The sequence below is a fragment of the Symphodus melops genome (assembly GCF_947650265.1).
Source record: "Symphodus melops genome assembly, chromosome: 13".
Classification (NCBI taxonomy): Eukaryota; Metazoa; Chordata; class Actinopteri; order Labriformes; family Labridae; genus Symphodus; species Symphodus melops.
The window spans coordinates 1,088,679-1,102,208 of NC_136703.1; the positions used below are offsets into that span (position 1 = coordinate 1,088,679).

The 13,530-nt window shown below is 44.0% G+C and overlaps 1 protein-coding gene and 1 long non-coding RNA gene across 4 annotated transcripts in view; one reads left to right on the forward strand and one right to left on the reverse strand.

Moving 5' to 3' along the window:
• LOC306833320 (uncharacterized protein) overlaps positions 1–13,530 on the forward strand; it is a 120,733-nt gene that overhangs the window by 30,482 nt on the left and 76,721 nt on the right. For all 3 annotated transcript variants that reach the window (XM_079358493.1, XM_079358494.1, XM_079358495.1), the window contains exons 10-11: positions 4,057–4,230; positions 6,496–6,669. In XM_079358493.1, the coding sequence (XP_079214619.1) occupies positions 4,057–4,230; positions 6,496–6,669 (348 nt within the window). The remainder of the gene's footprint in view (positions 1–4,056; positions 4,231–6,495; positions 6,670–13,530) is intronic.
• On the reverse strand, positions 9,300–11,465 carry LOC306834449. Its single transcript, XR_013780498.1, has 2 exons — positions 11,181–11,465; positions 9,300–11,150 (listed from the first exon to the last, which is right to left on the reverse strand). It is a non-coding gene; the product is annotated as an uncharacterized lncRNA (long non-coding RNA).

Here is a 13,530-nt window from a genome sequence, read left to right on the forward strand (position 1 = left end):
AAATGCTGTCAGTGTTGAAGGCTGAACCTGGCCTTAACATATTCTGATCCTTTCCACTTCCTTTCATTTTCCAGCTTCGGATGCATTTACATTTCTATGTTTTTTGAATGCAGTTTTTTATTGCAGAAATTAACATGTTTGCTTGTTTTTTTCAAGGAATGGTTTTTTCTACATAATGTCTCAATCAGCCGAAACTTGTGGGGAAGCTGGAGGTAGTATGGCCACCGCCCAGAATGGAAGCATCATCATATCGCCTCAGTTCACTGCTCCTATACAAGGAAATTTTTATATGAACGCTATTGTCGGCCATCAACACGGTAAATGTTTCCTCTAACTTACTACATCTAATAAATACCTTCTTCATGTTTGTCTTCATAGTTTCAACATGTCCAATGAACTAAATGTTCTGTGTGATTTAAAAGATGTTGCATGTTTCTGTTTCAGGACAGGAAACATCTGATCGTCCAGACAGTAAAGGTACTGATACCTGATTCTAACATTCTTTGAGTGATGATTGATTAAAGCTACATAGACCTATCAAAGCACATCTTCCCCGTGCCACGGCAGGATCAAGTCTAGATTAGTCAGCATTTGGGTCTATTTTTTGGAACGACGTACTCGAGCTGATCCTGGGATATGTGGTCGGGGGCTTTATGCCCCCAATAGGGCCTCCCAAGGCAATCAGGTTCTAGGTGACGGGTGAGACAAAAAGAGGTTCAAAGTATCCCTATGAATAACAGAAAAACAGGGACCATGACGCCGCCCAGTATGGCACAGCCGAGGCCCCACCCTCGAGCCATGCCTGGGCCCAGGACTTTATCCCGTAGGGCTCGGCCAGGCTCAGCCTGAACGGACAACATGGGCGCGTCCTCCTGTGGAGCCACCATCCACAGAGGAGTCCATAGGAGTCGGGTGCAGTCTGAATCGGGCTGCGGTTGAAGGCAGGGGCCTCAGTGACCTGATCCACAGTATCTGCCGCCTTGTGGGGCGGTATGGCCCTGTGGGGCGGCTGTGGCTCAGTAAGTAGAGTAGTCATCTCTCAATTGCAAGGTCGATGGTTCAGTCCCCAGGTCCAGCAAGAAACATGTTGGATGTGTTCTTGGGCAAGACACTTAACCCCCCCATCCAACCAGCTCAGGAGTGCCGAGGGCAGCTCCCTCACTCAGAGTGTAAAGACCTAATTTCAATAAAGTAAATCTTCTTTTTCGGTTGGGACATGTAAAGTGCTGTTGTGCGGGAGGTCTAGAGGTACTGGGTAGATATAGTCGAGCTTGGGCTCTGGAACCCAGCTCCTCGAGAGGGGCTGGATTCTTCACTTCTCTGGAGTTGCTCACGGTGAGAGGAGGCAGGCTGGTGTATCTTGCTTATTGCCCCACAGCTCAGCCGCCATGTGTTGGAGTTCACCCCAGTGAACGAGAGGGTCGCATCCACCTTCAGGTATGGGACAGGTCTCTGACTGTTGTCTCAGCCTACGGACCGAACAGCAATGCGGAGTACCCAGCCTTCTTGGAGTCCCTGCTGGATAGTGCTCCGACCAGGGACTCCATTGTTCCACTGGGGGCTCACGTGGGCAACAACTGTGAAACTTGGAGGGTGGTCCACGCCCTTTGCTAAGGGCTGTCCGTTCCCTGAATAACAGGAGCAGGAGTCTCGTTTGCATTGCCGGCAGTAAGTCAAATCTGTTACCGGTAGGAGGGCTGGGGCGGTTCACAGCCAAGTGTGAACCAGCTGGGATGACGATCAGCAACTCTAAATCTAAGGCTGTGGTTCTAGACCGGAAAAGGGTAGCTTGCCTTCTCCGGGTCAGTGAGGAGTCCTTGCCTCAGGTGGAGGAGTTCAAGTATATTGGGGTGTTGTTCACAAGAGGAGGGAGGATGGAGTTTGAGATTGACAGAGAAATCGATGCGGCGTCCACAGTAATGTGGTCACTGTCGGGCCGTCGTGGTGAAGAAGGAGCTAAGCTGATAGGCGAGGTTCCTACCCTCACCTATGGTCATGAGCTTTGGGTCATGACCGAAAGAACAAGATCCTGGATACAAGCAGCCAAAATGAGCTTCCTCTGTAGGGTGGCTGTGTGAGGAGCTTGGTCACCAGGGAGGAGCTCAGAGTTAAGCTCTCTGTAATGTTTAGAATGTGGACTGCAGTATCCATTTTAAACACTAGGTGTCAGAGCTACATAATGCTCAAAGCTGTTTTTGATAACTAATCTTTTTTTTTTTTTTTTTTCTTTTTTTCTTTCCAGAATATATCAAAAAGTGCCAAACTGAACTGAAAAGTTACCTTGAAGAAAAAACAACGAATTTGTTTCAAGGCACAAGAACAGATGGACCGACTCCTTTAGACAAAATCTACACTGAGCTTTACATCACCAAACGCAGCAGTGGGGAGGTTAATACTGAACATGAAGTCAATGAATTACAGTTTAAAAGGCCTCCAAGTGTGGAGAACCAAATCAACCTCAAAGACATTTTTAAACCTTTACCAAACGAGGACAACCCGCCGAGGAGAGTTCTGACAACAGGAATCTCTGGCATCGGAAAAACTGTCTCTGTGCTCAAGTTCACTCAGGACTGGGCGAGAAAGGAAGACGACCAGACTTTTGAGTTTATATTTCCATTCACGTTCAGGGAGTTGAATTTAATCAAAGATGAGTTGTTGAGTCTCATGACGTTAATTACCAGACATTTCAACGTAGTGAAGGATTTGAAAGCCTCAGACTACAACAATTTAAAAGTTTTGTTTATCTTTGACGGCCTGGATGAAAGCCAATCACCTCTAAACTTCAAGGAAAACAGGGTGTGGCGCAGTGTTACAGAAGACACGACGGTCGACATCCTGCTTACTAACTTAATCACAGGAAAGTTAATGTACAAAGCCTCGGTCTGGATCACCAGCCGACCAGCAGCATCTGCAAAAATTCCCCCTTATTGCATACACAGGGTGACAGAGGTGCAAGGCTTTAATGACGAGCAGAAAGAAAAGTACTTTCTGAAGGAGGTGAGAGACAAAGAGATGGCTCAGAAGATCTTGGAGCATCTTCAGTCGAAGCCCTTGAGAAGTCTCTACATCATGTGCCACATCCCCGTCTTCTGCTGGATTTCAGCCAAGGTTTTCCAGAGTCTTCTGACAGAACCTCACAGAGGTGAGCTACCAAAGACTGTGACTGAAATGTACACACACTTCCTGATCGTTCAGACAAAGATAACTCACATGAAGAATTATGAGGGCAAAGAAGCAGACAAAGAGTTGATCATGAAGTTGGGAAAGCTGGCATTTGAACAGCTGCAGAAGGGCAACATCATCTTTGAAGAAAAAGACTTGACAAGCTGCCAAATTGATCTGACACATGCTGTAGTTCATTCAGGAGTTTGTACGGAGATCATCAAAGAAGAACGAGGTCTTTACACACGAAAGACGTACTCTTTTATACATTTAACTGTTCAGGAATTTCTTGCCTCTCTGTACGTCTTAGAGACCTTGATTGATAGTGGAGAAAATCTACTTCAAAGCCAGAGAGTCCTGAGAAGTCACTCCCTTCACGAGGAGGCCGTGGATGTGGCTTTAGAAAGCACAAATGGACAGTGGGACTTGTTCCTGCGCTTCCTGCTTGGTTTATCTCAGGATGAAAATCAGAAGCTGATTCATACACTTGGATTTGAAGAACTAAGTCCAGGGAGCAACGAGGTGACAATCAAGTACATCCATGAGAAGATCGAGAAACTGTCTCACGCTCATCAGAGTATCAATCTGTTCCACTGTTTGAATGAGCTGGGGGACCAGTCTCTGGTCCAGCAAGTCAAGAACTACCAGAGGTCAGGAGACGTTAATAAAATGTCACCTGCTCTATGGTCAGCTCTGGCCTATCTGCTGCTGATGACCAACGATGGCTTGGATTTCTTTGACCTGAAGAAGTACTGTAAATCAGATGACGTTCTGCAGAGGCTGCTGCCTGTGCTCAAAGTCTCAAAGATAGCCTCGTAAGTACTGAGCCCCACGAAACCCAACTTCTGTAAATCTCTGGTTGTGTCATCTGAACATTGTTTTTTTCTATTTTAGGTTGAAAGACTGTAATCTGGCCGCTACATGTTGTACATTTATTTCATCAGTTCTCGAACTGAAGTCCTGTAGTGTGGAGGAGCTAGACCTGAGCGGAAATAAACTTCAAGACCATGGAATGAGGCTACTCTCTGACGGTCTGAAAAGTCCAAACTGCAGACTCCAGAAGCTCAAGTAAGAACATCCAGGAACACCATGAATACTTTCACAGGTCTATACTACACTCAAACCAAAGCACCTTTTTTGACCAAAGATCCCCAAAACTAAAAAGCCCTGTTTCCACCGAGCGGTTCGGATCGGTTCATCTCCATACATCTGCATTTTGGGGTGTTTCCTAAAGCCCTGTTTCCACACAGCAGCCCGATACGGATCGGTACAGTTTGGTACAGTATGGTACGGTTTGGTTTCGATTAAACCTGATCCCATTTTTATTTCCTCAGCCACCCGTGCCCTATTTGGTAGGCGGTGTATAAACCGGATGACGATAGCCACTATGTAAATAGCGTCATATGATAGCAGCTGCTAACAGCTAACCGCTAACTAATAAATTCAACAAAGGAGAAAAACGCGACACAAACAAAACCAACGCTGGAGACATCCATCAGTTCATCTCCTCTGTCACTGTCATGTGACTCTTTATTACAAGAACTCAATCCAGCTTTGTTTCAGAGAAGGCTGTGTGCGGCAAGGACAAATAAAAAAGGTACTTTTTTCAGCCTTCCGCAGCCTTCCACTTTTTTTTTTTTCAAAAAAGGTACTTTGGTTTGAGAGTAGTATAGACCTGTGAAAGTTTCTTGCCACGCTATGACGGATTAAGCTGGGCTCTTGTAATATAGCCATAAGTAAGGTCCTTCACCTGCTTTTTGTAAACATAACAATGAGCATGGTCTTCTTACCTGCTCTTTTTGTTAATGTTAACAGACAAACAGTAAGGTCCTTTACCTGCTTTTGTAAAGTGTCTCGAGATAACGCCTGTTATGAATTGACGCTATATAAATAAAGATTGAGATTGAAATACACACGTAAACAATCGGCTCTGTATGGTTTAAACACGGCGGGGTTTTGTTTGCCGACGTAACACGGGAAGTGACGATTCTTTCAACCAATCAGCGGACTGCAGTGTTTAGCTCCACCTTTTCAGGTCGGCTCCACATTCTTGACACACCAACAGAAGGGTCACAAAAAGTGGGACGGTACCGATCGGTTATTTGGGAATCTTTCCCGGGATTAGTCTATGGAAACGCCGCAAAATGCGCACCGTACCGAGACGGACCGCTCAGTGGACCTAAAAGGTTCCTGTTGTTGTTGTTAACAATGTAAGGGAGACGAATGTCCAGCGAACACGTGATCGCCAAAGCCACGGTTCTTGGCAGTGCTTCTCCGGACTGACTCAGGAGCTGTTGTCAGCTAATTTACACACGCCGTCTATTCTGCCCGTGTGTGTGTGCGTGACAGATAGCTAACAGTGTTCCTCCGATGAAGAAGCTGAAGTTTCTTTGTCCAGTCTTTCATAAATGAAGCACTGTAAAACTAAACAGACATCAAACATAAGTTATTCATCTCATAATATACTAAACAACCGAAAAGTCAGCTAGCTTGATGCTAACGGCTATGAGAATTTGAATAGGAATGCTAGCGGTTAGCATCGCGAATGTGTCAATTGTTATCTCATGTTGTAACTTTATTAAACATACTCAAAAGAAACAATGCAATATCTGAACATGAAATGACGCTCACAGGCAAATGTGTCAGTTGTATGGCTAGAAGAAAATATGGAGACATTGTTAGCTTCTCTTGTTGTCACCTACGGCAACCCCAAAGGCCCAAAATATATCAACACTTCTGACCAGATTTCTGTCAAACTGACACTAAAAACAAGAACATCACACCATCTGTGTGTTTCTTCTTCATAAATATGAAATTATTCTTCACTTTAGTTTTCAGTCTATTAATTTAGAGTTCTGGCATTTAACGTTTTAACTGGTATGATGTCATTTCCTGTCATGTTTGTAAATGTTACTGTACATTGAGAACATTGCACAAGCTTGATTTGAAGAAAATCGTGATAAAAATCGCAATTTCTGCAAGAAAAATTTCAATTCAATCTTTTCCTAAAATCGTTCAGCCTTAGTTCAGAGTGTCATTTAAGGAAAGAAGACTTTAAGCAAAATGTTAGTAGAATTAAACTGGTTACCTCACTCCCAACATTTCATCCAAACACCTTTTTAGGAAGATAAATGATATTAACCCCTGCAATTAATTTAAAAGTTCTAATGAAATTGAGGGACAGGTATTGTATTGTGACTACACAACATCTTCGTAGGGATAATTTTAGAACTGGATTTCTGAAAAAGATTCACAGTCACCAGAGTAAAAATAATAATTAGTAATAAATTAAAAATAAAAATTATTAATCCTAAAAACTGTTTTTCCTGTCAGGCTGGCTGATTGTCAGTTTTCAGAAGTCGGCTGTGGTTATCTTGCATCCTCTCTGAAGTCAAACCCCGCCCACCTCAGAGTCCTTGATTTGTCGAACAATCAGCTCAAAGATGCCGGAGTCGATCGCCTTTCTGACTTCTTGAAGGAGCCACTTTGTAAGCTGGAGAAACTGAGGTGAGTCTTACCCTTAGATTCCACATCATATGTGTGCACCAGGCTGCTGTGAGCCGTGGTTTAGCTCCGTCTGACAGCCGGGGACAGCACAACCCTACTGATCGGTTAACTTTGTTTTTCAGCCTGAAATGCTGCTCCCTAACAGATGACAGCTACAAGTGTTTGGCCCTCTGTCGCCCCTCCTCTCTCAAAGAGCTGGACCTGAGTGACAACCAGCAGACGGACCGAGGGGAGGAGCTGCTTCGTGATCGGCGTGTCAGTGAGATCCAGCGGTGAGTTTTATATCACATGAATGCTGAAGATCATATTTACAGTCACATGTAGTAAACTTCCAGGGAGCCAAATGTGAGCCAGAACCAATGAAAGGGTGATAATCAGGCGGAAGAGGATTAACTAACACTAAATAGAGCTCTTGTTTTGAATTCCTATTTTTTATGTCCATCAGGTTGCCAGAGAAAACTTTGGATCACAAAATGACCGGTACTCCAGGACCATCGGTGGCCAAAAAAAAAAAAAAAGTTGTGGGGTCCACACAGTCCGATGATGGAGGGACGTTGGGTGGTAGTAGCTCCTGATCAATTCACTGCAGGTTCCATCAAAGGAAAGTTAGACCAGAACTGAGCAGTTCAAAGGAGTTAAACAATATCATGGTTTCATTTTGAAATAGAGTTCATATTTTATCTCATCCAACCCCGTCCCAGCTTTTGGGCATTTTTAAAGCCGCAGCGTCCAGTTTTGAACTGGTCAGGCGAGGCAGCTGACCTTTGGCCTCGTCTTCCTGAAGCCATCAATCTTCTAGATGAGTTTTGAGTCTTTGTACTGTATGTAGCTGAGTCCTGGTCTTTTTACTGTATGTATCTGGGTCCTGGTCTTTGTATGTAGCTGGGTCCGGGTCTTTTTACTGTATGTATCTGGGTCCTGGTCTTTGTATGTAGCTGGTTCCTGGTCTTTTTACTGTATATATATCTGGGTCCTGGTCTTTGTATGTAGCTGGTTCCTGGTATTTTTACTGTATGTATCTGGGTCCTAGTCTTTTTACTGTATGTATCTGGGTCCTGGTCTTTCTATGTAGCTGGGTCCTAGTGTTTTTACTGTATATATATCTGGGTCCTGGTCTTTTTACTGTATATATATATCTGGGTCCTAGTCTTTTTACTGTATATATATCTGGGTCCTGGTCTTTTTACTGTATATATATCTGGGTCCTGGTCTTTTTACTGTATATATATCTGGGTCCTGGTCTTTTTACTGTGTATCTGGGTCCTAGTCTTTTTACTGTATATATATCTGGGTCCTAGTCTTTTTACTGTATATATATCTGGGTCCTGGTCTTTGTATGTAGCTGGGTCCTGGTCTTTTTACTGTATGTATCTGGGTCCTGGTCTTTGTATGTATCTGGGTCCTGGTCTTTTTACTGTGTGTATCTGGGTCCTAGTCTTTTTACTGTATATGTATCTGGGTCCTAGTCTTTTTACTGTATGTATCTGGGTCCTGGTCTTTGTATGTATCTGGGTCCTAGTCTTTTTACTGTATATATATCTGGGTCCTGGTCTTTGTATGTATCTGGGTCCTGGTCTTTTTACTGTATATATCTGGGTCCTGGTCTTTGTACTTTATGTATGATATCAGGTGAGATCACTTCTCACCTGTGCGCCGACGCGAGTGGCCGCACATTCAGTAGCTCCGACTTGAATTTCCCTCGGGATCAATAAAGTATCTATCTATCTATCTATCTGGGTCCTGGTCTTTGTATTGTTGTGGAATTTTTTCCATTACCAAAGAGTGAAAATAAAGAGTGAGAAGATCTATTTAAAAAGGAACCCCAAGATCGATCTGGTCTCAACGAACATTTATTCGAAGGCAAGATAAGCGTTGGAAGACCCCTCTCTCACACGGTGAGGAGAGAAAGAGGCCCCGAGAAAAGGCAAACATAAAAACTTATACATTTCCATCACATTACACAGATCACTCCCCCATCACGCCACATAGAGACACTGCCCACCTGGCAGGGCACCATCTATCCCCTAGTGTGAGAAAAGAGACTACATGACTATTTACCATCTCCCAAGGCTGAGAAGGAGATGGAGTCCAGTGAGAAAGAGCCTGGGTGACTCTTCCCACATGTACAGAGTGTGAGAAACAGAATAAAGGGAACAAACTGATGGGAAACAAAACACCCAATATGCTGTGAATGTAGTATTCTAAGACATTTCAGATACATTTCATATGACAGATTCTATGAGACCTTCGTAGTACACATGGAGTAAAATTTTCCATAACATTCCTCCCTTTTGATTACATGTTAATCACACCATATGATACTTGGGAAATTTTCTTAAATGTGTGTGCAGTCACAGTAAACCAAACATCCGTACTTACAATGACAATGTGTAACCACTTCAAGTCAAAACTTCATAAAGGTACAGCATATCAATATTTACGGATTATAGTATTCTTCATCATCCCTGTAGCTGCTGGATTCTTACAATTCTTAATAACGGGAAGTCATTGAAAGGAGCTGATATTGAACAGTTTGATTCTCTAGGTAATGAACCCGAGCTCTGGTGCAGGAATAACATAGGGAAATTTGTCACGCTCGAGCAGGCAGGAAACAGGGAGGAGGACCCATGTGCAGAATATACTAATTTATTTAACAAAAAGGCAAACCAAAAACTAAATCCAAAACGTCTCAAAAAACCAAAAACCAAAAACCAGGAGACGAAAACACAGGGAACAACCAGAGATGACGACATATGAAAGACACTGACAACGACAATGACCCGACAAGAAACTGAGGCAGACACAGAGACTAAATAGACACGGGGTAATCAGACACAGGTGAGACTAACGAGACAGGTGAGGAACATCAGGGTCATCACTAAGGCGGGAAACACAAGGAACAAAGAACACTGAGGACAAGTACACTAAGGACAGAATGAAACTAGAAGAACCAGAAACAAAACCAAACCATGACAAAATTCATGCCTTGAATTTCCCTTGGGATCAATAAAATCTCTATCTATCTATCTATCTATCTATCTATCTATCTATCTATCTATCTATCTATCTATCTATCTATCTATCTATCTATCTATCTATCTATCTATCTATCTATCTATCACAAGAAAAAAACAAAATCAGCAGCACAATTCCAATAAACAGCAAATTTATCATAGAAGGAAGAAAGAAAGAGCAGGAGTCATTAAGAGGGATATTACATCCCGCATTGGTACCTAAATATGTGCTTTTGGGGTCTTGACAAGTAATACAGACAGAAGGGTTAACAAAGAGGTTGAGACCTTTTTTTTTTTTTTTTTTACATGTACACTGATCGAGATCGAACACAAAAAAAAACATTAGTCGGTGCAGTAAAGGTGTGAGGATCACGAAGAACATAATAACTTCCGTTACATTCTTCCTCCAGGGGGAAGATTCACAGTCTGAGTCTGATTTCTTTTCCAGTGAAAAGTTTGAGTCAGATTTCTTTTCCAGTGAAAAGTTTGAGTCAGATTTCTTTTCCAGTGAAAAGGTGTGGAGTGTGGTTGCTTTTCCACAGTAGGAAAACGGAAGTGGAAACGTGTACTAAGGCGTCATAAGGAATCAGCAAGCAGTTAGAAGGAGTGGTTTGGGGCAATAATCCAAAAACTATGCCGCTCCCCTGAATGTTTTCTGTTTTCACCTTTGGTGGGAGATGCATGGACAGGGTCTCCCCAAAGGGACAACCACAAGGGGAGGCACAAGATGGTAAAGGCAACAGCTCCAATGGTGGCCACGCAGGAACGCTCTGAGCACCTCAGAGTAATTATGGGCTGGATTAGGGGCAGCTACTGGGCTCTCCAGTGAAGAGGCGGCAGTGGCTGGCGTGAATCCACGTGGCCATCTCTGCGACCTTCAAACGGTGTGGGTCAGCAGAACCTGGTTCGGACCTAACCGGCGCTTGGACTTTCAGTGGCGGTGCCTGTGGTCCTTCACAGCAACCCACTGTCCTGGCCAGAAGGTGTAGAGCGGTCCAGAGGCCGCTGGAACGGGTAGTGCAGCTTTCACCGCCTGGTGGAGACAGAAAGGGACCGTGACAGACTTTTGCAATATTTCAACATGCTACGTTCTAATAAAGCAGCAGATGTTAGTTAGTTTTGTGGAGTTAGTTTTGTGCTGGTTTCCCCTCCAGTGTTATCTAGATGTTCAAACAACATTTCATAAAAGTTAAGTGAGGTGCGTGCACGTGTGCGTGTACGCCTTTACATGAGAACAAGCAGAAGTGCTTTTGTCCAGGGTATCTTGGTGTCTTCACAACATTCAGCCAATCTGCTTTTAAAGTGCCATTTTCATGCTCACAGCGCCACCTGACTGTAGATGGGAGGCACAGAGTGTTTTTAGCTTGAACCCCTACAGAGCACTTACTTCTTGTTCGGGCTTTCTTAGTAAAATGGATGCCATTATCACTGGAGTTTAGGTTTAGGTATGTCCCACCTTAGAATGATCTCTGTCAAAAAGAGCTTTTGCGACGGCACTTCTGTCAACATGTTTAGTTGAAAATGCTTCGACACACATGGAAAAACATGCAAACCACAGTTTAAAATATGTTTACAGTCAGATTTCAGAGAAGAGCGATGTTTCCATAGAGCTTCAAACGTCATGAACTACTCCGAAGGGATAAGGGAGTTAGTGTAGATCATGACCGCTTTAGATGCTAATTTGCAGGCCTCAGTTGAAGCCACTAGTTCTGCTGTTTGTGCAGAGTAATAAGATGACAGTGAGCCAGAGGCCCACACATTGTTTTTAGAGCAGACAGTGTATCCTACCCTCTTCAGTCCAATGTCAGAGCAGGAGGAGAAACCATCAATGAACAGGATTAGGTCAGGGTTAATCAGCGGTCGGTCAGAGAGGTCAGCACGAGGTGTGCAGACCTGATAGTGACATTGGGGAGGCCAAGCAAGATGGTGGCATAGCGCAGACAAGTGTCATGCATTTGGATCAAGCAAAATAATAAACATTACGAGAAACAAGGACTGTAAGATCGAAGCCAAAAATGTCACGTGAAGCTTAAACAGCTTCTTCAGCTGCTAAAAAAACAAAACCAGGAAGTTCCACAGGGTCAAGTTTGGATGAAAAGTAGGCCACCGAGCGGAGTTTATCACCACGCATTTATAACAAGACAGAAGAGAGAAATCCTCCCTTTTCGTCCACAGTTTACACAACAGGACAGGAGGGGTCAGGAAGACCCGAGGCAGGTGGCGACTGAGATGGGGCTTGTTTTAATCAAAATCAGAATCAATTTTTATTGGTCAGGTATGTTTAACACCCAGGGAATTTAATTCAGTAGACTGTGCTCTCTCTCTACAAAATAAACATCAAATAATAACAGTTAGCTAAAATATAAACAATAGCTGGAAGGAGCGCTCAGCTTCAGGAAGAAACATGCAGAGAGAAACTGTAAACTCTAAACAATCCTTCCTGAGGCTCCATCAAGGACACACAGATAGCAGCCACGTGGGCGCTCCAAAACAATGTTAGAGTCCGTCTGTCAGAGGATTGTTTGTACCATCGTTTTCCATAAACATGGTCGAAGTCGTTAGACGCATGAGAGGTACAGTGTAAGTCAGTAAGTCGCTTGAAGTCTGAGTCAGGAGCAACTTTTCTTTTGTCATTTTAACAAGTTGCTGGGTCGATTGTCCTAACTGTAGTCTCAACTCACAGATATATTTCAGTTCAAATGGGCCCATTGTCCAGCTGTAACACGTGTCAGGATCATCATCATCATTAGGTCCATGATGAGAAACCAGAAATGAATGACGTATCTTTAGATTAGAAACCCTTTCTCTAATGGTTTCCCCAGAGGCAGATATAGAATAAATCTATCTGCCTCTGTATCTAATTGGGGTAGACAAAATAAATCTGTGATCTATGATCACAGAATGAGTAGCCTCAAAATCAACCATAAATTTAACCAGTTTCCCCAAAATTTCTATCGTAAAAACACAGGTTCGTTTTGAAATGCGGGAGAATCAAAATAACATAAATACCCAAAATAAGTAAATAAACAAAAGTTCCTATAACATAAGTGAATAAACACATTTCTGGCAGGGGTTGTGTTTGTAACTCTAAGTGTGTTAATGCCTCCTGTGTGTGTAACCTATGTGAATCAGTAGAAGCAGGCGCCGTTTCAACAGAGTATAGCAGTGTGTGTGTGTGTGTGGTATCTCACGCCCCTGGGCAGGACCCTCAGCAACCGGGTTGACGTCTGCACCTGGAGTCCCAACCTCCCGTCCGTCCCCACCGGTGGCTCCTCCTTCAGCTCCTCCTCGCTGCGGGCAATCGTCCCTTCGACGGTCAGGTTGCCAGCAGTAATGGTACACGTCAGAATGTCAGTCAAGGGCTCGGCCCCCTTCGCATCCGTGTCTTTGGGACAGGCCCTGGAAACGGGCAGCAGCTTATGCAACAGTGTCTCTCTTTTCTTTTCTGCTCCCTTCTTGCTCATTCACCACCTGAGCGTCCTGAGCGTGTAAGACGTGTCTTTGGAGCTCTCCATACCGTACACCATGACGCCATGTCTGCCTTGCAACATCCATAATCCATAGTGTGGTTGCAGAGGAGGCCTGAGTGACGGTTAAAGGCTTCCGTCAGGCAATGCAGGAAATCAGCAGCTTGCTTCTCCGGGCTGCATAACACTCCTGATAGCGCCGGTATCAGTGTTTCTGAAGAATCCGTCTCTCAGGTCTCGGGTCAGAGTAGCAACAGCAGCTTTGTATTCCAGTGTCTGTGTTATCCCAATCCGGATGCTTTGCTCTTTGGTCTGGAGCTGGCAATGTTAGGGCTGTCATAACGTTGCGATGTTGGAGAACCGTCAGCTGGGCCCTGTTG